Below are 26,845 nucleotides of genomic sequence, written 5' to 3' on the forward strand. Positions count from 1 at the left end.
GACAGTCAGCAGATGGCGAGATGGATTCATGGATCAACTGAACAACGAACTGATAGATGGATGGACGATTGCATTGGTTGCTAGCTGAAGGATGAAATTGATTGTTGGACCATGGATTTAAGGATTTGGGGGTGATTTTGGGGGATTGAATTTCATGGATGATAGATAGGGATGGATGATGGATGAATGGATTGCTGGGTGATAGATGGCGCTATGGTGAGGATTGCTGGATGAGAGATGAATGGATTGCTGGATGATAATGGATGGATGATTGGATGAATAAATCAATTTGTGGATGATGGGTAGAATGATGGCCGACCGGAGGGCTGACTCAAAGGGATCGATTGAAGAATGGACGTATTGTTGAATGATAGATGGAAGAATTGCAGGACAGATGGAAGGATTGTGGGACGGGAGTACGGACTGCTGAACGGATGGATATACATTTGGACAAACTTCAGCTCCCAGTTCATTCCTGATCACCTCTTCTTGTGAAAGTGCGAAACAAGCAACTCTGCCGTCAGTTGTTTAGTCTCGTGTTTGTGCCGCAGCAAAAGAAATTCTGATGAATCGCAGCCTTTATGTGGCTTTATTTCACCAGCGGTCCTTTGCTCAGCATTCAGTCTGACTTTGCCAGTTTCAAAGACAAATAAAAGCACCCCTTCCAGATGGTTGTATTTTTCAGTTCCAAAGCCGCCGCACAAAACAGGAAGACTAAATGTGCTGCTGTCACAGATCGGTTAGCCCGTGGCGCGCTCCCAAGGAAAGTTAAGGCGTGAGCCATCAAAAATAATTTGGTTGTTTGTTCTGTGTTTTGCAGCGATGTGTTTTTTTCTATTTGTTACTTTGGAGTAAAAAACAGCCGTGAGAATTAGGTCAATGGCAGACGGATATTTGTTTTGCTTTCTTGTTTGTAGTCTCAATGAGCAAATGTCCTGTCTTATGTAATATCAGTTCCATTTTTTACTTCCGTATTAAACTGTAAACATTTGTAATTTCTCATGAACTGACAAAACATATTTCTGCTCTGTTTGGTTCGGTTTGGTTCCACTGTGATTGTTAAAAATAGAGGTCTTACCAATTTGTGAAACAGCCATTAAAAAAATGCTCACAGGATTTGGGTAGAAGAACAAGAGATTAACAGATCTACAGATCAACATACCTCTCCCTTTTCTCACGCCATCTTTGCTTTCCAAAGCCACTTCATTCCCCACGCTGCAATGGGGCCTCGGTTGGGGAGTCGCTCCTGCTGAGTTTAAACTACTCAAACAGAGGACATGAGTTTAATCATAATTTGCGTCATTCGGTGTGATGAGAGCTTGGATCATTAAAGGGAACGAGACAACAAGAAAAAGTGACAGATGTAGAGGAAAGGAAGAAATAGAGGGGTGGAAAGAGAGAGCAGACGAGTACAGACAGACTCGGAGTATAGAGGGCTTCAGGCTGGTCGGCATGGTCAATCTCATCCTGACCTCGGTGACAGACCTCTCGCTGTCTCTCTCTTCCTCCTCCACCCTCAGGCTGTTTTGTCGTTTTTTTCAGACTGTCACCTCCTGCACCATCACTTTCCCCCTCTCTCTCTCTCTCTCTCTCTCTCTCTCTCTCTCTCTCTCTGTCTCTTCTCACTCTATGAACTCCATGTGCACCCGTTATGTTTTCATTCCCTTTTTTTTTCTCCACTGCTCCTCCATTTAGATAGACGATGCTGAATCCTTTCGGTTTATATTTGAACCAACATTATCAGCAAAGACTTGTTTGAAACATTTCATTCTGCTAAAATAATTAGCTTGAAAAAGGCTAAAGATACTTAGTAAAGTTACTCAGTATAGTGACTGAATAATTGGACACTTGAGGGAAGAACTCCACAAAAAGCTGAAATACAATGGCCTAAAAGCATCGCTAACATTTTAGCAAACGATTGCCTTTCAGACATCCAGCCGAGAGCAACATTAGCATTCATGTGAAGTCATGTTTCTGAGGAAAACGAACTGGGTCTTTAGCTGCTAAACACTCTCTATGCTCATAGTCAATAAGTGTTACAGGCAAGTGGGTTACAACTGATTTATTTTCTCCAGAAAATAGCTGCCTGCTTCATCTGAGTGATGATAAAACCTGGAGCTAAACATGTGAGGTTGAACCAGACGTGTTGAACTTCCCTGACGTAGAATTGAGCAATTCCTCCAGCTGTTAAATCTGACATTACTGGCTTTAAATATCTACTCGTTACATTCAATGTATCAACTGAAATAACGGTACCAAGTGGAATTGAAGCTTCTTCATGCAAACAATACATGCATTTGATCCTTTCGGGATCTCAAACATAGTGACTATTGCCAATCAGCTCAATCATGTCAATGCGCCGTGTGATTGGCCCACTCAGCAGCTACATCTCTTACACTCTGTGGTGTGGTGAATATATTTGATGGAGTCGGCAGTTCAGCGTTGGTATCATAGTTTTTAAATGATACCCAGCACTAGCCAGGATTTTAGTCAGTTAAGCTAGTAGTCAACAGCTTGGTGGAAGACGGAATTACATTTTAGCATTTACATTATTTAGTTAACTTCAGATTTCCTCTATAAGATCATGCACATTTGATTAAACTGTTGGGTTTTCCTTTATGTAAAGCAAAGGAAAGCCAAACTAAATGTTTGAAAGCATCAAAATGAACTTACAGTGTTGTATTTATCCCTTTTATTCATTTGACGTGGTTGTAGAATATATCGATCAATGAATGAATCATTTCTGGTTTCCACCATTAAATAGATCCGAGTAAGAATAGAGTTCAAACAGTGGCTGACTTTCACCAGCTGACTCTTGTCTCTCAGCAGCAAATATTTGTCCAGCGGAAAGGAAGGGTGAACTTTGAATCCTGCTATTGTTTCTCTGATGCAACTCCACATTGTTTGGACTTGCTTTTCTAAACAATTATAGATCCAAACTCTGCGTCCCACATGAATCGGCTCACACATGTGGAACACACATGTACACATACAAAGGCTGACTAAATAAGACGCACACGGAAAGATACTCTCTCTATATAAATATGTGGACAAGCAATACAAAAATGCTCACACACACACAATAAAACTATAAAATTGCTGTAGAAGTAATCAGACCTGTTGTGGATTCGCTGCTCATCAGTGAGTCGCACATGTACACACACTTACACTTTCACACACAAATGAAAACACATGTCAGATTAGATCCTTAACGAGCAGAGTTCGGCGATGTGCGTGTGTGTGTGTGGTGGTGGGGGGGGGGGGGATTATGATGAGGGAAACCCAGTCAGCAACGTCATGCACAGCTGCAATCCCAGGATTTACAGGACCCCACTCACTGATGCACTCCAGATGTCCCAGAAGCAACACACACACACACTCTTGTGCACGATAAGGGGGCATCTTTTAGAGTCAACATTTGGAATTAATAGTGACGATAAAGCTTGTTTTGGCTCAGCCTATTTCAATCCACTTGGAGCATTGGATGTACAGTAAGCAGGGAAACGACCGAGATGAGTGAGCGGATGGATTGCAGGATTGATTGGATGGAGATGTTAGGAGGATTTATCCACCCTGGCACGGGCATCTCATTTAATGTGATGACGGTTGGACGTGGCTAGTTTTAAATCGTCGGGGTCTTTGGAGTTTTCAGACTCAGGCTTCATCCGTACTTTGTCTTTTTTTTTTATATCATCGTTACTTCGGTCCTGATCCCACATAAAAGTAATCAGTAATGCCTTGATGCATGCGTGGCATGTCCTAATGCTGCATCACCTTCAGACGAGAAACAGCTCAGAACAACGCAGATGTTCACCAGATGTGTACTTTCAGCGTAAAGCGTGTTCTTAGGATAATGCTTGCTGTATTTTTCTGTACCAATAGCACTAAAATGACACCAATGATGTTGCTCAACTTGGAGTTTTGAAGTACTTGGCTTTTACGCTTGCTTTGGACTCCATGGGAATCTACTTTGGACGTTTTTTCCTGGAGCTACAGCAGCTTTGACGCCTCAGCGAAGCTCTCAGGGAAAACAGCCTCCGGTCCAGAAAAAACCTGTCCAATTGGCTCAAGTGTGAAAATGGTCTTACATGAACTTTAACAGGATTAAGATATCTCTAAATGTATTGTATTATAGGAATTCAATATGGCTTTGCTTTCTTTTTCCCCGACAGTTTTTAATGTAGATCATAGATGGAAAAGATTGATCGATCTACTGACAAGCCTTGACCTACTTTCTCTATGAAATGCAGAAAATAAGTTGCATGTGTTTGAGCAACACGTTCTCCTTTCATCTCATCACATACTGACTCTTGGTTAGAACCCTTGGCGTCTCATAGCTCCACTGCAGTCGCAGTAAACAGCTGGTTAACGTTGGGAATTCAAACAAAAACAATTCAGTTTAGGCAGCAAAACTACTTAGCTGGGTTTAGGAAAAACATCACAGCTGGGCTTAAAATATGTACGTAAACAAGCATGAGTATGGAAAACGCACCGTAAACTTCACTTTAAAATTACTCAACAGCACTGAACACCCGTCTCCTGGTTGACGGCCCTGTGTTTGTCTGACCCACATACCCTGTTTTTGGTATTTATACTACGTCATCACACTCCCAGAGTGTCAAATAATGACGCGGGTGGGTTAACACTGTACTTAAAAAAGTCTGGTGCAGTTCATTCAGACGCTTAAGTGCACCTTGTGCGTCGATGTCAGATGCTGAAGAGCGTTACAAAGCATCGGCATACGACGTCCTGGAAATGTGATGGACTGGTTTTAGAGTCGCGAAAGTCAAAATAAATAATTCCACTAGTAATCCACCAAATATAAATGACTGTGACTTCCCTTTCGTTCATCGGATTCCCAAAACCTGCCTCCTTGTGAACTTTAAAAGGCCCGTGAAAACTCAATGTCACGCTACGGACAGTTCACCGCCAGGATACGACGGTCAGAGGTCGGTCAGGAGGCCAAACTGTGTTTTGACCTTCTCCTGGGAGGATGAGTCGGCCTGGGAGGCTTTGTCCTTTTCTAAATATGCGCGACGGGAAAGCCGCCCCCATTGGAGCAAAAATGGCTGTTCATTAGCAGCATGGACAATAAAGTCTTTTTCTTTCACAGCTTGTAGAGGAATGCGTTGTATCTGTCTGGGTAGAAACGCCCCAGGGTGACCTCCCATTGAGATGTATGTAGAAGATACACACACACACACATCTTGTGGGCAGATGATGAACAGATTAAAATGTGTGGGAGGCACACACACACACACACACACACACACACACACACAGATATGCATACAAAACAAAAATGAAACGCTCATACATGGAAGTAACAGACATGAATGTTTTCAGTCTGATGACCCAAATCTGTGTCATGAGCTCCAAGTTATTTTGAATCAGACTGCTGACTGAAGGAAACGCAGGAAATGGGTGTGTTACTCAAGTGTTGAGAGCAAAACCATCAGTGTGTCACTGGAACACCATTTGTTCTGGTGTTCTAGGCCAACACTTTAATATAGTGCACACCAAAATGAGTGAGGAGCGGTGGTGTTTCGATCCTTTCCCAACGTAGTAGCCCAATGTTGCAATTATCAATTAGAAGTGAAATTTCTGCATTAGAGTCCTGTTGTATATTAACAGCTTTAAAAAGAAAGGATCTTTATTATGACAAATGTTTGATAGTTAAATCAGTGGAAATGTTTTCTATTTATTAAAGTTTAAACAGTTTACAGATAAACACAAGGTAAAAACTACAATATTTTTCTGTGAAGTCTAGAAAAGTATAAAGTTGCACAATATAGAAATACTGTACTAACACAAACACCTCAAACAAGTTCATAACAAAATGCAGAAATGCAGAAAAAACATGACAAAACATGAATTTTTTTAATTTGCATGAGGAAGAATGCAAACAGCAGCATCGCCATCTTTACGTAATACAGAATTTAATGTAATTATCTAATTTCAACTCCGACATGACACTGAAATATGTTCCAGATGCTGCAGCAATATGAAGTTGCTAGTGCGTCCTCATGATGCTAAAGTGTTAGCCTGGAGCTCCAAAATCAGGGATTCACAAAGAACAGAAGACTCATTCTGTTTTTTTTTGTGACTGAAAAGCTCATTTGGCAAATGTGCTTATCCTCTTCTAACTCGGTTTATTTCTCAAAAGCAGCTCGTTAAGTTACAACACCAGCAGGCATTTCTGCGTAATATCATCATTCTCTGAAATGAAGGCTTTTTTTACAAGCTCCAACTGCTCTTTATCTTTCTGTCTGTCTGTCAACTAGACTCTCTGCACTGCCAAAGTGAAGCAATCCCTGCAGGGCATTTCTACATGTGTGTCTGAATAGAGCTAGCTAATTAATGTCACATGTTCTTTTGGGGGAACAAAAGAGGCGAACGTACGGCCTCTCCGTGAATGCAGACGAACTTGTCGAGGGCCAACACATGTCAGAGTGCAGTGGAAGTGACACAGTGTTTATTGCTTTGCCCCTAACTCACTTTGGAGAGGTGTGGATTGAGTGTCGCTTGACAAAGGGCCTTTTTCCTCCCAAGATCTCACAGGTACAGCCGGAGACATTCGGCATTTCTCTCAATTCAGATTAAGAAATAGCCTTCTGTGTTTGTGTAGGTCGAAAGTTTACCAGACAGACTCTGTGGTGACATAGATTACGTTGCAATTACACCTGGATTCTTGTATTTTTTGTAGTTGCAACACTTTGACCCCCGAAGAAACTTCTCTGCTCCCCAAAATGGCGACTTTGACGTTCGTTCTCCTCAACCTTCTTCACAATAAACCCCCCTAATTTTCCACCTCATTTCATCCTTCAGGTTTCCTAAACAGTCTGTCTAAGAAAGAAAGGGGGGGGGGGGAATAGTGTTCTCCTTCTCGTCTGTGTCTGTTCCTAAATGAGACCAAATTCCGCCTCTTCCCCGTCTCCGTTTTAATTTCCCAGCAGGATTGTGCATCCGTGTGGCTTTGTATCTGCACGGCCGAGGTGAAGGATGAGGATATTCATACTTTTTCTGCTTGGCCCAATTTATTATTTGGGGGCAGAGCGGGGGAATTTGTTGTCGCTGTTACTCGTTTTAATAGGATTTGCTTGAAAACATTTTCGTTTTTGGAAGCGTACTGTAGATATTGAGTTTACCAAATAACGCATCACTTAATCAAGGTTTGAATGTTTTTGTTTGTTATTGCTTCTGATAAACCTCATGGCCATAAAATGAAATGTGTGTGGGTGGATGGATGGCACTAGTAAAAGTGAGTGTGTGCTGTGAGTGTGTGTACTTTTTGTGTACGAGAAAATGGCTTCTCATGAGTGCTCATGGCTCTAATGAGTAGCTCTGCAAACAGTGAGTGTGTGTTTGCTCTTGTACTTATATCTTTGAGGGGACCATTGTTTTGATGTTGAGAGTGAGGACTATTTTACCCAAAGGGCTATGTCAGGGTTTAGACTAGGTTTTAGGGTCAGATTTAGGTTAGGGGCAAGGACTGAGTTATGGTAAAGAAATTCAGAACACCAATTTGTCCCAGTCTCATCGGGAGTGACAAAACTCACAAGCCAACCGTGTCTTGTTGAAATTACTTATTTATATCTCACTAATTTTCCACAGCAAATGTGTTGCGCAGAACACAGAATGCTAACCCCGCTCTCCAAAGTCAAAATCCCAAAATGTAGCACGTCACTCACTTAAAGGAATATAACTTAGGCAACAAATGACCATTTAATGAACCTAGTTTTGAGTAGACGGGTTTGCACAAGCAACCATTGCTCATTAGCTATCATTGTGTAAATAAGCAACCTGCCAGTTTCTCCAACCCTTTCCATGACTTTGTGTCAAGCAGCGCTTCCTATTTGTTTGTACCTGTAATCATGAAGGAAAGCGTCACATAAAGGAGGAAGGATTTTAGCGAATACATATAAAACTTCCAGGTAACGCAACATTTAACCTCTTTTCTTGTGTCTGAGCTCAAGCCCAGCTGATATCCCATAGTGCTTTGAGAAGCAGTAGCATCCCATAAAAAATGAATAGGGGCTGCGTCACATCCAGTGGCTCTCAACACTTACAGAAAAGTAGGTCCTCACAAGCACAGAAGTACCAACTTGGATTTTTTTTTTTATGAATAATAAAAGTGAGTAGTTATGCAAATATTTGTGTGAGCAGGAAGCTGAGTATTATTTGTGAGAAGACAATATGAGATGCATTCAGGTGTGTGTGTGTGTGTGTGTGTGTGTGTGTGTGTGTGTGTGTGTGTGTGTGTGTGTGTGTGTGTGTGTGTGTGTGTGTGTGTGTGTGTGTGTGTGTGTGTGTGTGTGTGTGTGTGAGTGAGTGAGTAAGAAAGCCAGAGGGAGATGATGTAGATTTTTTGGTTAATACGGGGGAGGTGAGAAACGGGGAGTGATGGACTGGTGTGTGTGATGGCAGGTGGCGTCGTAGTGTGTTTTCTGCTCAGACACACGGATGCAACACACACACACACACACACACACACACACACACACACACGCACACGCACACGCACACACACATGTGCCATCTGTAGCCTCCCAGCAGAGCACAGAACGACTGGTCAGGCTGAGCTTATCAGCACCAAAACACAGAAACCACTCGAGTATTACAAAATCTGAACATTGTTGCCTACGGCTTCTCAAATATGTGAGTGTGCGTGGACTTGTATTACTAACAATGTGGGGACTTAAATCTGTATACCCTGTAATATGGTGACCGTTTAACCATTGAGGAGTTTCGCCCAATTTCATAGTAGCACACTAACAAAGTGGGATTTCATTGGCTCACTGGACACTTTTCACTGTACACACACATGTGTGTATGATTGTCCCAGTATGATTGAATGTGCAACAAAGCCTGCACGAAAGAGTCACAGAGCAACCAGGTTATAGTCCTTATAATAATAAACTTTATTTATAGAGCAATTTTCAAAACAAAGGTTACAAACTGCTTCACCAGATAGCAATGGAAGACAAACGATGATACAAAACACATTCAAATTGTATTGTGTTCGTATACTGTTTGATTTACATGAAGCTGTCGTAGCACCTGCACATGAATGTTTTTGTTGGATGTTAAGAACTTGAGAGACATTAACTTGTGTTGTCTGCGTAGTAAATTCATACTGAATGTGCAAACTCAGCGCGCTCAGTGATTTAAGATTCTACCTGCCGGAGCTTTCACAACACAAATGACAAACTACTGGAAACAGGAAGTCACAGAAGAGGAGTTCACCCTAAAACTGCTGTTGGCATGTTTTGAAACTTGTATTTTGAACAAAGGAAGACTCCCTTCTTCCACATTGGAACAACACTCTCTCTTATGTTATTGGCACAATTGCTTTTCCTGTCAACAACTCGTTAACACCTTTTTCCGGACCTTGTTGAAAGCCATTCTCGATAAGGAAGAAAAATAAGGCAGAAGTAAATTACAATACTTGATCAAACTTTAAACTCCTGAAAATGTGGTTTGGGTGTATCAAAAGTGGAATGTTTCATGTTTAAAGCCACATGGTTGACAGAGAAGTTTTTTTTGGCGGAATCTTTTAATGTCTGGAGAGGAAGTTGGAGAGCAGACAGTGTTTGCACTGACAGATCCAGATGAAAGGAAAAAGACGTGGATGGAATAAATGGACGACGGAGGGAGAGGGGTGTGACGCTGCTCTGCAGAAACACTGTGTCACTCCCAACTTTAGCTTTCCTTTGCAGGAGGTGAACGTAACAAACAGCCCAGACTTCACCCCGTAAACGCTCCCGTGATACCTTCCAGATGTGTGTTAAGAGGTTAGCCGGCGGGGCGGGGGTGGGATTGGGGGGGGGGGGGGGGGGGGATGCAACACAACACACCGCGAGCATGTTAACAAGCCGTAGTGTTTGAGCGGAGCAGGGTGAGGGCGTCGGCTTGTAGCGCAGTACTCCGGTAGCTTGGGAAGGAGGCGGGAAAGGAATGCGGGGCTGTGTGAAAATTCCCCTTCTCCGTCTGGATCTGATTTATTTATAGAGATAATCTTCCACATCCCCATTTGTGTTAAATATGGTAATGTCGTCAGTGCCAGGTGGTCACTGCTTTAGTCAGTTTGCTTTGCACTTATTTACTGTGTCAGAACTTTTAATGTGATTTTCACTCTATTTTATTTCTGTGGGTTAAAGGCCTTCACACACTGTTTTTTTTGTTTAATTAATTCTCACGTCAATATATTATATTTGTAAAGTCCCTAGAAGTGGATGATCTTCTAAAAGAAAATGCTATAAATTGTAATATCGAATCGCAATACTTAAAAATCCCAATATATGATGAATCGACAACAAAGTATTGTGATGTTATCAAATCGGGATTGAAGCATATCAGCCCAGCCCAACTGTTTAGTGAGAATTTAGTGAGTAAAACGTAACCGTGTAATTGTAACTGAGCGGCACATTCCTCCCTCATAACTGGAGGAAATTGCACCCTCGGGCAGAGAACATTAGATCTCACGGTCAAGGGCGTGTTTCTCGGTAGAAAATGCGAATTTAAAAGCTTTGTAAATGAACTGATTTGGTGTGTTTTGTTTCAGCTAGTGGTATAGAATTCCTCCATCAACATTTCTTTCCTCCAGATTTCTAGTTTAACCAACAATCCTTCAAGATGCAGCAGTGATTTTATATATCTCTTGACCTTCCGTGGCACTTCCTGCCACTGGTTGCTTATTAGGTTTGACATTTAGCCCACTTGCACTTGCTGTTGCTGGCTAAGAGTGCCAGTTAACGGCGTAAAATGTTAATTCAAACATCTGCTCTCGGAGTGGGGCCCCCCCAGATGGAATGGCGATTGTTTCGCCCTTGAGCAAGGCATTCGCTACGGACAGCTGCACTTGGAGGGCATGAGCCGGTGTGGTTTAATGAGTGTTGTGAGGAGATGGGAGAGGAGGCTGCAGGGCTGCAGACCGAGCGACTCTCCTTAACTAGAGTGTGAAGACACAGACCCCACTTCATTAAACGGGCCTGTCTCGGTAAACACCGACTGCCTCCAGGACCGGCTGGAGTGACTGAGTGAGCGAGTGTAGCCATCTGCATGCCGACAGACACACACACACACACACACACACACACACACACACACACACACACACACACACACACACACACTCCATCTCTGGCGCTCTCTCTCTCTCCCTATGGCTCTTATTTTATGATCTGACATGGCAGGTGGGGGGGGAGGTTTCATGCTATGAATAAAAATGCCATCACCTAAACATCACCGTCGGCGCTAAGACTTCACAAGTGAGCACACTTAAGTCCATTTCTCACTGGGCGTGTAAAGCTTTCTGCGAACACAAGGAGAACAAGACTGAGAGGGAAAATCAAGTCAGCGACGCAGAGATGAAAAGAGAACGGATTTTCTTTTTTTTCCTACACCTCCTGCTCAAATACCTCGATTTAAACATCAAGAACACTGTTTATGCCCTGAGCTGTCAGCGCTGATGGTACGTTATAAGTGTAAACAGACTTGCCTGAGAATAACTGTATGTTCGACACGACAGCGATGTTGTTTGATAATTTTAATAGATATTTTCACAGGATGTTGTTGCAGTAATCTGCAGGTTATTTAAATAAATGACTTGCAGCATGTTAGTTTACACCAGGGCGTATAGACAACAGTCAAGTTTACAATGTTTCTTGGTCTTTATGGGTTTGGTAGCTACTTGTTATTGACTGCTGATGACATTTCATTCGTGGTGAGTTTGCTACGAGCAACTTCTCCGGTATGATTGTGTTAGAGTCTGATGTTTTGATAAAGTGTCTCAGAGGGAAACATCTTTTTCTGCTGGTTTTCTGATGACAGTGAAAGAAACGTTTTGCTATTTAGAGTTTCCGCCGGGCCTGCAGCATCAGGGACACTTTCTTAAAATGCATTTCTTTAACCAAAATGTGTTCTTCAAGTAGCGAACTCTTTTAAGGACTAACTCGATAAAGAGTGTGTGTGAAATAACATTTATTTTTACAATCAAACACTTGAAATGATGAAGGCGCTTGCAAATGACAAGGAAGTACACAATGTAAACCATAAGGGCCCTGAACGTTGGCGACAACTTCGACTCGGGCTCACTTCAGGTGAACTGACCTTTTTAAGCTTTTCTCATTTTAATGATTAGCCGCTCCTTAACAGCAACTTGTCCGGCGGGAACAGTGCTAACTGTTCTTTTAGTATTACCGAGGGGTGTCTTTGTGGCCTATTATGGTCCAAGACCAATACCATTTAACACCAATGCCCCTGGCTCGATTCAGGCCCGGGACCTTCTTTGCATGGCCCCTCTCTCTAGTTCCTGTCTGCCTCTTCATGCCGGCGGCATTATGTGTTCTGGCTGTCTATCCGTCCGGTCCATACCTCAGGAACGCCAGGAGGGAATTTCTCAAAATTTGGCACAGACATCCACCCAGACTCAAGGATGAACTAGTTGTATTTTGGTGATGAAAGGTCCCTGTGAACTCTTTGGCCATAATGAAATTCATATGCTAATTATGCATAAAGCATTAAAAGACTTGAGGATTGTGACACACCTGCTCAAGACCTCAGAAACCTGTAAGTGGTAATCCTTTAGATTTCACTCCTGGTTCATTTCACAACCTATTTGCTGGTGGTGACAGCAAATGTAAAAGAAGCTGGAGGAGTCGCCTGCAGCTCTTCGTCTCACAGCGACTGCTCCATTACTCCCTGCAAGATTTCACACTGATCCGCTGTCAAAACATATCGAAAATGACCGCTGTCTTGTCTTGTAGATGCATTTTGGATGCGGTCAATGTCAAGCTCACTGACAAACACATCGCGTTACCTGTGATATTTTGAGATATACTGTATCTGTGTCCAGCAGAGAGAGACTCCATACAAACGCCATTAAATCAAGATGTCTGTGAGAGATTTTAAGGAAGAAAAGCAAGATTTCCCACGTCAAACTCATGAAGAGACTCTTTGAGAAACCGCCGCTTAACAATCCGTCCATCTGCACGCTAACGTTGTTAGCCGTGAGAGAGAAATCAGCAGTCGGACGGCTGAATTCCTCAAGTCCGAGATGAGACGGCTGTCTGAGCTTTGGTCCGAACTCGCCGAGGAAGTCGCTGACCGTGTGGGGACACTGTGGGTGTTTTTGTCGAGTTCAGCTGTAGCAAAAATGTTCAAACCTAGCTCTGTTGTTTATCTGGTTACGTCAGGAGCTCCGTTTAGTTTTTTTGTGTGTATTTCTGTCTCATTGGACACACATTCCACACATTCTTACCTGAGAGCTTTCACCGCTGATCAGCAAGCCGCCGTGCTGAAGGAGTATTTTGATACTCTACCCAGCTTCCTTAGGAATACTCTCTGTTCTCTTGTCAGGAAAAGGTCAGAGGTCAGCTTTAACACGGTGACCCCCAAAGCTGGTATGGAGTTTCTGTCTTGCTCAGGTCCAGGCTGTCCGTACTTTACCCTTTTCAGCTAAAGATACTCGTCAGGCAGAGTTGTTTCCACAGCTGGTTGCAAGAAGAAGAAACTTGTTATATCACTTAACATGTTATATAGAATATGATTTATTGGTATAGTACTTTTAAAAAACAGTCACAAAGTGCAATAACAGAAAGCAACTGTCCAAACAAGGAGAATGTCAGATGGGAAAGTCAAGGTCAAGGAATGCCAACGAAACAGCGAGATGAAGACTTTAAACATAGTTTTTAGAAGATTCTTATAGACATGAGATGTTCCAGAGTCTCACTGTCTGAGACATCGTAGACTACATCCACTGGCTTTTCCCATCGTGTTCCGTCAAGAGGGGGAATCTGAGGCTGGGTGGGCAGCACAGATTATCCGTCCAAACATGTCTGATATGTGTGACCTGGTACGTCTGAACAAGTCCTGCAGTGTGAAGGGAAAACAGACAGACCATAAGTGGCTTTTTCCAAGTCCAGACAACCGCATACTATTGCAATTATCGTGACAGAAAAAAAAGCATGTGAGGGTTGTCTGTGTGTCTGTCACCATTCATGCTTTTTGCGGCGTGTTTATAGTCTGCAATACAAACACACACATGTGACTACGCTCAGAGCTACATATATGTAGTGTGAAAAGTGAAAAAGACTACATGTGGTGGGTGTGAATGTTATTTACTTAGTTTACATACTTATTTTAAGCCCGACCGTGATGTTTTTCCAAAACCTAACTAAGTGTTTTTTGGCCTAAATCTAAACGTAAAGGGACATGCAACAAAAATAAAACAAATGTTGTCATGACGTGTGGAATATCTTTTAAATGTGCTATTTTTACGCCTTCATTAGTCATGTTTGCTAGCTGGAATTGTTGTTGTTGTTGTGACTCACTTTCCTTTTGTTTATGTGGATAGAACACAAATAGTTATCATTCAAGTGCATTTTTCAGAAATATCCCTTATTCCGCTATGTCAGCTGCTACATCAGAGTTATTTCCTACAGAATTACATGAGAGCAAACTATTTAGTTAGGTTTAGACCAAAAAACGACTTAGTTAGGTTTAGGAAAGTGGTTTGGGTTTAAATAACTGTGGAAGTGGGGTTAATTAGTGACAAAATAATGTAACGTTTAACGGAAAAAACAGTGTTTGTTAGACTGATTCACGTGCCCTGTGTGACTTCAAGTTATATACTTTACTGGTTAATGATTACGTAAATCACATACGATTTGATTTGATATTTATTGTATTATATCTAAAAATGACGGTGCATTCATTTTTCGCAACGGCCTGCTCAAACACATCAAGTATGCCTGCAGAAGCTGCACACGAGGCACTTGTTTTTGCAAAACAAAACTGCATGTACGAAGCATAGATACGAGTACAGACTTGCTCACACTTGAGACGTTGTGGAGCGGACAGTGGGTGGACAGACGGGGTGTCGGCGGGTAAAAGATGAGGTGCTGCAGCGGTGGTGGGAGGTCCGCACAGACAGCAGCGACTGATGAGGTCTCTCAGTGCGCTCAGTGGGATCCTCAGAGCCTCACCGCGCTTCATATTCCTGTCATCGCTGTCTGTCTCTCTCTCTCTGTCTCTCTGTCTCTCTTTCTCTGTCTCTCTCTCTCTGTCGCTCTCTCTCTCTCTCTCTGCCCGTCGCTTTCTCACCCCTAGAAAGAAGAGTAGCTTCTGCTTCAATCTCCGTTCACACTGCACTATACAAAATCTGATTTATTTTCTCTTATTTCCCAGCGCACAGTTGAGACGGAGTTGTTTTCTTATCAGCATGAAAAGCAAAGAAAACATGCACACGAGGTGATTCCTCACTTCGGATGTGGACTATAGTGGATATATGGAAGAAAATATGTGCTCGGATGTCTTACTTGTGGGAAACAAATCAGATTGTATCTGAACGTGAACACAATCTCGAGACGCACACTCGCACGTTCTTAGACTCTTTGACAATAAATACGACCTAAGAATATTGATATTTGCAATATAGAAGAGCACATGTTACGTTTCCCCCCCAGCATACATTGAATTATTCACCATACAGCTGCTCGATCTGCTCAGAAGAGCTAAAAAGGCCAATCAGCTGACCTAAATTGGTATTTGGGGAAACGCCTCAAATAAGTCCCCGGTGTCCAAATCATGTCTGAGAAAAACAGATATGAGATCTTTTGTTGTGGTTTCAGGGTTCGGGTGTGTCTTTTAGGCTTCACTGGCTTGTGACAAAGTGCATTCAAGAATAGATTTGAATTGATGACATATTAGAGTCAAATGTTTTTACTGAGGGAATCTTAGATTTCTCTTTGTATCAACAGCCGTCAAAACTCTAAATGTACCAGTGCATGAAAAACAATGTTTGTGCCTCCTCTTAAACATTTGTAGTAAATTGATTTCTGGACGAATAAAAATCCGTCTCAGACACATAAACTACTCGTGCATATGTTCAACATCTGTGTGCATTTAAGCAAAGACGTGTAAAACACGTGCTCTCTCTCAGCCATTAGGGCATGTTCATCAATAACAACAAAAAGTAATAATTATGAGCTCATATTCATCCAAAGATCAGCACATCTGTCATTAGCACCATCCTAAACCTGTGTCTCCTCTCTCCTCCTCCAGGTACGACTACGTGGAGGTTTACAACGGCGGGGACGAGCTGTCGCCCATGTTGGGGAAGTTCTGCGGGAAGATCGCGCCGTCCCCGATCATCTCCAGCGGCAGCCAGCTCCTCATCAAGTTCGTCTCTGACTACGAGACACACGGGGCGGGATTCTCTGTTCGCTACGAGGTCTTCAAGACAGGTGTGTTAGCTCAGTGGCCTCGTTACGAACCCGCTGAAATGCCCTTGTTGTTGTTGTTGTTGCTGCTGCTGCTGCTGCTGCTGCTGCTGCTGCTGCTCGGGCATCGGGCTGCAGCTAAAAGCCAGAAGCGGAGCTGCAGTTGCTCCGCTGTGTTCTACACGCTCCGCTGAATGTGATGAATCGCCTCATGGAAAGCAGCCAATTTAAATTCAATTGTAGTTTAGCCAGGTTTCCACAGGTTTGTTCTGTTGCTTTATGGATCAATGGCGTGCTCCATATTGCTACTGTGAGAAATAATCAGCAGTTCATTTATTTATTTTTACATATTTTACATGTTTCAAGAGGCTGGCAGGGGATGAAAACAAATCAAATACACTTACGTTTTGTGAATTCCTGTCCTCTGTGACTTAAAGGGAAATCTGGGGCCATATATTCTGCAGAGTTTTGGTTCTGTGCAAGTTATCTGATCACTAAAAAGATGCCTGAGGGGAGAAGAAACATATTAGTTGTAAACAAACTCTACAGGTTAGCTGAAAGAGGAAAACTGTAAAATGATTCCCATAGCTGTGGGAATCTTTCAGGGACGGGATGAAAACAACCACCACTTAAAAATATGAATAAGTATTATGACATGCTGTCCTCATACTGTGTTCGTAGCCAAACGTATGTAATCCACGTGATCATTAACCAGGAAGTATAAAGACAGCACAAAGTCAACGTCCATTTATTTGGCACATTACTTCCGTACTTACGTAACACCGCTTCCGTAGATATTTTAACCCAAACGACGATCTTTTCCGAAACCTAACCAAGTCGTTGTCGTGCCTGAACTTACGTTTATTTTGAAAAGAGTAACGACCTGAAATTGCCACGTGTTGCTGGACAAAACATGAGGAATAACTTTTCGTAAGATATCATACTAAGGGTTGCACACGTCAATGTGAAAGCTGCGTGTTAAAACATGTGACGGTCCTCGTGCAGTCGAACTACTGCGGAAATGTGAATGATTCTTTACGCCACATGAATTTCACGCACAACAAAAAAACATCCGCTTTCTTCCGAGCTCCTAAAATACCCTTTCAGAGAATAAAGTCCGAGGTTGTCCAAACAGCCCGAGCAGAACCTGAACCTCTGGCACGCTGACCCCTAAAGCCTGCAAGTTACATAAACCCAAAGACCCAGAATGCCATTGGAGGAACAGCGCGTTCTTAGCTGGGGCAGGATGCAAGCGGGACAGACCTACATAAACACTGGCCGGGCCGAGGAAGGAACCTTGTCCTACATTTGTATTTGCTCTTCTCTCCTGGGTCCACTTGAGTCTCTGCCAAACGGCGAGTCTCCGGTGACCACTTCAGTTTCCACCAATGGGGGTTGGAGATAAATCAGATAAAGAAAAGAGGGACATGCGATTACGTGAGATTCCTCTTCTTCATTTTATTTCAGTTGTTTGCACCCCTGAGGGCAATAACCATTCACAGAATCACAGGATCCAGGAATAAGTATTCCCAGGAGGACTTGTGTTGAAAGTATTGTAAGATAAAAAATGGAAAGGCAAGAGCTTTTTTTTTTTTGTATTTAAATGAGGAGCCGGGCAGTAAAATGAGTGAGGTCAGGAGCTCCTGCAGACTCTGCACTAACGTCTGTTAGTCACTGTCGACACTACAAAGCGTGGCCCCACTTCTGTTCAACCTTTTTAAATCTGCTCGTATCGACTTTAATTTCAGGGTGCAAAGTGGAGTCGAATGACAGGATGTTATTAGAGAGTCAGTGTAATAAATCTTTAAAAGTAGGTCAGCAGAGTTATCGGCTTAGAAGCGGCGTTGGTCCCGAACATTTTCCCCGGTGGAATTTGTCTTTTTTTTTCTTTTCAAATGTAGCTTCCACATAGATCTGTGATGATTCATATTGGAGCTCCAATCGCTGATATAATGATCACATTTATAGTGCATTCATACTGCAGTCTGGGTCACCATGACTTTTACTTTCTGAAAAGATCCAACTTCTTATTTTCTTTTCATATTTGAATAGACAGCTGTGATGGTGGCGTGTCATCATGGCACAACGTTGTCCTGAAGACACCGACTGCACGTGGAACGACCACAGAAGCACTTTTTGAGTTCTGGCATCTGGAATGTTGGCAGCGCGATGGAGTCACAACCGTGCACGATGCAGTCAAGAACCTTTACAGATGTGTCGTTGGGATCAAAAGAAGTTTTTTGAAGATGGGTGGTGTGGTGCGAGAGCAGGAAGTAGGGCGGTCGGGTGCCATTGTTGTTGTTTTGTTTGTGAAGCGCTTACTGAACAATCAGCTGATGAGGATCATGTGATCTGATGAACGCAATGCTCCATCTGAAAGTCGAGATATTTCATTTAGAATATTCAAATCGTCTCTTTGTGGATCGCCGCTTTGACTTTCTTGTCTTGAAGCAGTTAGTCGATGAATAGAATCCTTTAATGTTGGGTTTGAACGAGGTATAAACGAGGCGTTTCTCCTCACGCCGCTGCTCCTCTCCCTCCTCGTGTTTGTGGGAGAAACAGAGCAACTTGTTTTCCTGTTGTTGTTAAGAACGTCCGGCCGCCGTCTCCTCTTTACCGTCTGCAGTTCAGCTTCAGGACGAGCTGGGAATCTTCTGTGTGTGTGTGTGTGTGTGAACGTGTGTGTGTGTGTGTGTGTGTGTGTGTGTGTGTGTGTGTGTGTGTGTGTGTGTGTGTGTGTGTGTGTGTGTGTGTGTGTGTGTGTGTGTGTGTGTGTGTGTGTGTGTGTGAACGTGTGTGTGGCTTCATCGACCCTTTCTGTGTGTTTACACTGGTTATCTTTTCATGTCTTTTGTTTGTCTTGTGTTGCTATGAGCCTGTAGCTGTCAGTCTGTTTTTTTGCAATTCAATGTGTATCTGGTTTCCATTGTATGTGTGTGTGTGTGTGTGTGTGTGTGTGTGCCTGCAAAAGACAGGTGCACAGGACCCCAGGCTCATTTAGCTAATGGGCTGTTTGTCCTTGGAGGCAACAGGGGTGACCCGCAGATGAGATGGATGCTCTGGCACAGAAGAGGGGGTTCGAAACTAGGACAGCACGTGTGTGTGTGTGTGTGTGTGTGTGTGTTGGCCTCAATATGGGTCCTCTCCCCTCTAACAAGTTAAAAACAGCGCGTGTACTCACTCAGGTAATCCCCCTGCCATGTTACTGCCTCTTTTCTCTCCACATTTCAAATCCATTACAGCCAGAGCAGCATGATGAAAGTCGCTGCTAAATGGAGCCGCTGCTCTTGTTACAAACAGGCCTTCCACTCTATTGAGATCTCCCTATTTGTCTCCCCCTCTCTCTCTCTCTCTCTCTCTCTCTCTCTCTCTCTCTCTCTCTCTCTCTCTCTCTCTCTCTCTCTCTCTCTGCATCTATTTGCATCTCATAGTGAATCAAATATTAATCCTTGAAGTATCGGAATTTGATAACAATTACGACATTTTAGATATTTCAGACGTAGAGATTCAGATATTTTTTACATTTTAAATATTTAAATATTACAATTATATATTTCAATACAAATAATGAAATAATGATCTAAAAGAATGAGTTATTCAGTTTAAAGTCTGCTTGGTTTGACATGTTTCTACATTCCTTTGTGTATCTGTCTGTGGCATCGTTCCTCCCTCGCTCTCTACCTCTCCTCCCTTCTGTCCGTCTCTCTCCTCCACCGTCTGTCATTACGTTGAAAATAACGACGACCGAAACCGCACCGCGAGAGGCCGTAACCCTCGCTCAGACGACAATCTCCGCCTGGCTGTAAAGATAGCGCTCTGCAGCATTTGTGGGTAAATCTCTGGATTAATGAGCGTTGGCTTTGTAAAGCTCTGGCACATCCACCTCTCATAACCATAACCATAACTCCACCCTCCGCTGACCACGGAACACACATCATTCATAAATGATAGCCAAGTGAGCCCTTCTTCAGCGACCTGGAACTATATTTGCACCAACTGTCTCGTTTTATTGCAGGTTTTCAAACGAAACACACCAGCTGATGGAAGGGCCGTTGAAAAAAAAAAGAAAAAAAAGATGAAAGAAAACAAAGATGGATGGACAGAATGAGAGATGAGAGCAATGTACCATGTTGAAAGTGAGGAAAGTGACATGAGGCGATCTACAGATGTGCTCGAACGCACGATATTATGCGGCGTCTTTGAACAAATGCGTTCAAATATGCAAACAGGCTGGCACGCTTGATGCTTTTGGGGTGTAACTTTGTCTTTTTGAGACATTTAAACAGCGAGAATGGTTTTTTCGTTCATCCAAGGAAGTGATTTTTATGTCTTTGTTTGCAGCTTTTTAGTTTTTTTACAGATAAAATGTACTTTGTCGGACAGTTCAAGCAACAGACCAAGGAGCAAAGTATTGCTGCTAGGATTTCACAACATGTTCAAACAATTTATACAAATTATTATGACTTCACACACTTTGAATTTGAACAAAGCAGCCAATCACAAGTCATGTCAGAGGGAGGGCGTTCCAGACGCACGTCCCCTCAGTGAAAGCCTGCAGGAAAAGTTGCTGTTCCTGTTGCATTGGCCACCACGACATAGAAGTAAAACTAAAGTTAGGCTATAAAGGAACTTCACCACGGTCACATGAGTGCGAGTACACACAACGAGGCCTGGAAGGCGGAGTAGTCGGCGTGATGACGTTTTGTCGTCTCATTTAGCCTTTTTAAAGTCACTTCAAAGATTCAAAATTCACTTGAGGGGTATTTACTCTTACTTATTTTATATCTTAGAATAAAGCAATAGAATCTTGTAAGCTTGTGTTAAGCACAGACCTTATTTGAGGCATCGAAACAAAAACATTTAAGACGAGGGAACCAGAAGTGTAAAAATGTTACGTTATTTCCGGGTTTCAGGATTCGTTCCTGCAGCACTCTGTAATGTTAGCATTCTGCTAACCGTAGCCGGCCCCAGCTTTAGTGCATTAGAGCAAAAAATGTGTGTTGTTAGTTTTTTTATTTTCCTATATGAACTTCAAGGATATTTTTGCCCTGAAATCTCATTTATTTCTGACCTTGATAGACACGCAGCAGCCTAGATTTCCCATGAGGATTTCTAGATTTACTCAGCCCATCTGCACATTCGACCCACACACGCACACACACACACACACACACACACACACACACACACACACACACACACACACACACACACACACACACACACACACACTAGAAAGTGTGCCAGCTGAGCAGGATCGAAGCCTGCCTCATCTCTTCCACATCATTCATCATGTCGCCCTTTTAACGACACCACCTGTGTCAACAGCATGGGGTCCACTGGAGTGTGTGTGTCTGTATGAGGATTCATGTTTACAGGCACGCCCGGATAACATGCAGGTCACATCTGGCCTGGCAACATAAGAACCCCAAACACACACACACACACACACACACACACACACACACACACACACACACACACACACACACACACACACACCTCATGCCTCCAAGGGATGCCTGACCCTCGTCCACGCCTCGCGTCGTCTTTCACCCGCAGAGATCAGTCGGCGTCTCGTAACATCGCTCATGTCACTTTACGACAAGAGAGGTGTGAACCGCCGGTTGACTGATGCGAGCCGACGCACAGATTTTTCACGAGCCGGTATCGACTGCAGCGTGGATGTGACTGTGGAGAAAACAACTCGTGTACAAAAGGACGACGATGGCACAACAGCTGCCGCGTAACCCCGCCGCTCTGTTTGTACTTTTATCAGGAGACGCTTGGTGTTGTATGTCACTGCAGGCTTTATTAGTGCAGGTTTTATTTCATCATTTACAGATGAAAGATAGCCAGGAATGTTTTACTAATGTGCACTGTCCCACACCAAATATACCAATAAATAAATCTTGCAATCTAGAGGAGCATGTGACGCTTTCGGGGGAATGTTTGAGGTTTTCGTGCAGCTAAAAAGTGAAACAAGATATTTGCAAAGTCTCTCTTGCAAAACGCTCTTAAATGTTATTACTTCAATGTTATTATTAAAACAGTTTTCACAGTATATCATCACAAGCTGCATGGCAACCTCCAACTGTCCTCCCACTGTATGTTGCAGATTTATGCACAGAAATAAATAAACTAATGTTGCTCTATGTCACATACGGATTGAATGTAAACAGAGCGGAGAAAGTGAGAACCGTTCAGCCGAAGAGAAGAATTTAAGCTGACAGAAACGCAGCATTCACTTTAATGAGAAGGCGATCAAAATATATACGAACTCAAAATTCGAGGAATTGTCTCAACCTCGTTCATGATGGAGCGCAACAAGCTCACGCTACCACACAACAATGGTGAGATGAATATAAAAAAAGTGAGAGATGTAAACACCGCACAGCTGAGGATTTTATCACCTGAAGGTGTTACGTGCAAAATGCATGAATGAAAGTGTGAGGAATGAAACATCATCGTCCGAGGGTGCAACAATAACAGCAGAGGCGATGTTTGTGTTTTTTTTTTTGCTTCTTTTGTGTGAATAAGCAAGTAAATCGTTATTCATGCAGCAGTTTTCATAAATCTGGGTTACACAGAGACTCGTGGTTACACACGGTGAATTATAAAGGCTGTGCATTCTTACAAGAAGTCAGAGCAAGAGAGCTTCATTAAAAAGCCTCAGAGAAAAAAATATAGGCCTTCTAGATAATATTACAGAGTATACAACAGCAGTGATATTTGGCTTCACTGTGAATACAAATTCTGAGGTCGTGGTTGAATGATTATGTAGGGTAGAGTTCGTGTGCATTTGGATGTGTCTAATGAGCCAACAGGGTTGTATTTGTCCGTGTATCAGTGTGTGTTGTTGTTGTTTGTTGACCATGATTGGTTGTAAACAGCCTCTCAGTGTCCGGGACTGTCAATGAGCTCCCCCCCCCCACACACACACACACACACACACACACACACACCCGTCACAACACAGACTCAGACGGCTCCGACAGGCGAGGGGACCAGGTTATGTTTGAACGAGTCATTTGATCTTTTCCCGGGTGTATAGGAGTAAATGTGGGTCATTATGCTTTTTCACAACCGCAAGTTTGAAACGCATGTTTATCAGAGGAAAAGAAATCTGCAAAATTACACTAAAGTTTAAAAAACTGAAATGATCAAATTTTGGACGATCCTTGAACGGGTCGCTTCCATCAGGCCAAATCACATCTAAGCCTGTAAAATAAATAATGACATTTCATCAAAATCACTTCATTCTACATGTCTCAATTATAATTCTGACTTTAATTTTTAATTGCATGAGAAAAACGAGGCCACAGTGAGTAAAATGTGACGGGATTCTTTCATGATACTGTCATTAGCTCCTTCTCAACAGTAGTGAAACAACATTGGGAAAACATTTTCCCTGAATCTCCATCATTGTTTAGGAGAAAATCTAGTTTGTAGACTCACAAGGTAATCTTTATTCTGTTGTATTATTTATTCACAGCTGTACAAGAAAGGTCAAAAACAGATTTTGGTCTATGTCTGCATTTCCAAAATGTCTATGTCCTTATTTTTGCAGTAGGAAAAATATACAATACAGACTATAAAGTAAACGGCATCAATCCAGACGTTCACAAAGGTTTCTTGAAAGGATGTTCTGGCAGATTCGACACTGAAAGACGTGCCGCATGGAGCAGCTATGAATAGACAAAGTCGGTGTCTCAGCTTTCAGGACCACAAACGACTCATTTTGCAAAAGAAATGCTGGAAGCCACTTTAATGTGTGAACACCGACCCCTCAGAGTTCACACCTCTGTCCGAGCGACAATTAGTCACTCTGTCCAAACACGTCTTGACACTTTAAACAACTCATCAGCGTCTCTTTTTCTCCTCGCAGGTCCAGAATGTTCCCGGAACTTTACGGCCCCCAGAGGCATCGTCAGGACGCCGGGCTTCCCCGAGAAGTACCCCAACAACCTGGACTGCACCTTCATGATCTTCGCCCCAAAGATGTCCGAGATCGTGGTGGAGTTCGACAGCTTCGACATGGAGCCGGACACCACGCCGCCGCCGGGCGCCCTCTGCCGATACGACTGGCTGGAGATCTGGGACGGCTTCCCCGCAGGTGAGGAGAGAGAGAGAGAGAGAGAGAGAGAGAGAGAGAGAGAGAGAGAGAGAGAGAGAGAGAGAGAGAGAGAGAGAGAGAGAGAGAGAGAGAGAGAGAGAGAGATGTTTTCACTTGTTTTACCTCCTTAAACATTCATCTTTAAGATTGTTACTGTGGAACACATTTCCTCCAGCAGCAACACTGAAAAAGAAACACTAAAAAGATGTTTCTTTTGGCGACTAAACTTTAATTTTATGAGCATTTTATGAACTATTAAGACCCTTTCCTTAAGACATACATTCTAATGGGTATTTTTTGCTCGCTTCATTTTCATTTCTGAAGCATTTTCCGAACACTTTTCCCATTTTTTGTCTCAGAAAAAAACTCTTATGGCTCAAAAACATAACATAATAAGACTGGATGCATTTCCAAGATAGAGCAGTGAGATCAAATGGGGGGGGGGGGGGGGGGGGGGGGGGGGGGGTGAAAGGTGAGAGAATTGAAGGAGAAACAACGAGACAGCTTCTCCGCAGGTGAAGGGTAAGAACGGGGATAATGGGATGCAGATGCAGATGCAGAGGGTAGATGTGCGGAGCTGTGGAGCGGAAAGAGAGAAAAGAGGATGAGAGGCGCTCGAGGACGGCCTCCCCCTGCAGATGTTGACAGAAAACAGACAGAGACGTGTGGAGGTGAAGGGGAGGAGGAGGAGGAGGAGGAGGAGGAGAACAAAGGATGGATGGCTTCCCCGCAGGTGGGACGAGCTCTGATTGAGCGATGGAGGCGAACGAGGAGAGCGGAGGCGGAAAAAAAAAATAGACACAGACGAGAGGAAGACGTGGGCTGAAGTAGGGGAGCGGAGGAAGGGTTTGTGCTTCCACCTGTTTCATTTTTGGGACACAACGCGTGTTGTGCATACATCAGCAACAACAGGAGACATTTGCACTTTTGAAGTAAATGTTCTCCTGTAATTTAAGAACCTTCAGAATTCTTGTTTTCTACAGAATTTAGGAGAAAAACAAAACTTTAAAAGGTTGTGATTTTCAAAATAAAATCAAAACTCTGCCGGTAGTCAGCACGTCAGCGTTCTGGATAGATATATATAATGGGAAATAAGAGATTTTAAATGGTTTTCACTAAACTCGGTTACGACAGTTTGATCAGAGTTCTTAACGAGCTGCGTCAGAGAGAGTTCTTCTTTGGGGGAATCTTGGGTCAGGATTATGCCACTAAAAAGGAGAAAACGTAACCAGATTTCTTTTGACAGATTAAATGTTTCATGCACTACTGTCAGGGTCGAGCAAATATGACAAAAAGTACTTTTTATAAAAGTTACCGCCTGCAGCTTTAAACCAACCGTGGATAATATTCATTAATGGCTCCGTTGTTCCTCAGTTGTGTTAATTTCAGTCTTGAGACCGTGCACACATGGAGGGTTGATGTACTGACAGAGACTTCCTCACAGCTTGCTCATTGTTCCCTCACCGACCACATTTTTGGGAAAAATCCGTCTCTCTGCACACGAATGACGGCGCCATGTCCTGCTCTTCCCTCTGTTCACACTCCTCCCCTCGGTTGGACAGCGTTTTCTCGGGCTGCCATTGTTGTCCAATTAGCCGTACAGTGTGCGGATAATGGTGAGAGCTGCACATACCTTGGACGGGGCCCGAGCGGGCTGCCAGGGATGCTCACAATACTCGCTGCTGTGCCCGAAGCGTCGCCTGGTTATTGCCAGGGAGGAGACTGGCATGGGAACACGAGGGACACAGAGACTGGCACAGGTAGACAGACAGTGACACACACTTTAAAGCCGTGCCAGCATACATAACATGCCAGGGCTCTTTCTCCAGTCAAACGATCTGTGTGTGCGTTTGTGCATTCAGGTGTCTGTTTGCATCAATGTGTGTGTGTGTGTGTGTGTGTGAGGCCACAAAGCACCGTATTCCTGTGTTTGCTTGGTGAACATGTGTGTCGGCACAGATAACAAAGCAGGGTGAAGACCAGGATGTTTTCTTCATCCCATCAAACGCATTCGCAATGTTTAACACGAGCATCAAGCGTTCCCATCATGCACTGCTGCTGCTGTTGCTGTTTCGTTTTTCTTTGAGAGCTTTAAATATGTTCTTCAAAAATGATTTTCTTTTCTTTGGGGATTTAATCAGACAAACAAACATTTAGATGTCAATATTATTATATTATATTCTTCAAAATAAGAATCTAATAATTGGATTTAGGTTTTTTTTTACAGATTTGTCCGCCAAAAAAAACCATAACAATGGAAAATGATGAACCTAATAAATATCCTAAATAGAGAGCTGTTTCTTTGTTGTTGTTTTTTACAAGGAACTGGTTCCTTTGTTTGGTTTTTACGGAGCTTTCAGGTGGTTTAAAGCAAAAACACAGTAAGTGAACCTGAAGAATGTTCTGTTCTCTTTAGAAAGGACCTTAAAAAAGCTTTAAATCTTTACACTCATACGTACGAGTCCTGGAAATCTTCCTCTACTTTTATTTCAGATACGACCGTTTC

At 43.0% G+C, this 26,845-nt stretch overlaps 1 protein-coding gene across 1 annotated transcript in view; it reads left to right on the forward strand.

The window, feature by feature from the left end:
• The window catches only part of LOC306706210 (neuropilin-1a-like), a gene marked incomplete at both ends in the record, with an annotated part of 72,494 nt that overhangs the window by 6,804 nt on the left and 38,845 nt on the right, over positions 1 to 26,845 (forward strand). Inside the window, 2 exons of the mRNA XM_079173185.1 lie at positions 16,066 to 16,247; positions 24,112 to 24,339. Of these exons, the coding sequence (XP_079029311.1) occupies positions 16,066 to 16,247; positions 24,112 to 24,339 (410 nt within the window). The remainder of the gene's footprint in view (positions 1 to 16,065; positions 16,248 to 24,111; positions 24,340 to 26,845) is intronic.

This window comes from Pholis gunnellus (genome assembly GCF_910591455.1).
Source record: "Pholis gunnellus genome assembly, chromosome: 14".
NCBI lineage: Eukaryota > Metazoa > Chordata > Actinopteri > Perciformes > Pholidae > Pholis > Pholis gunnellus.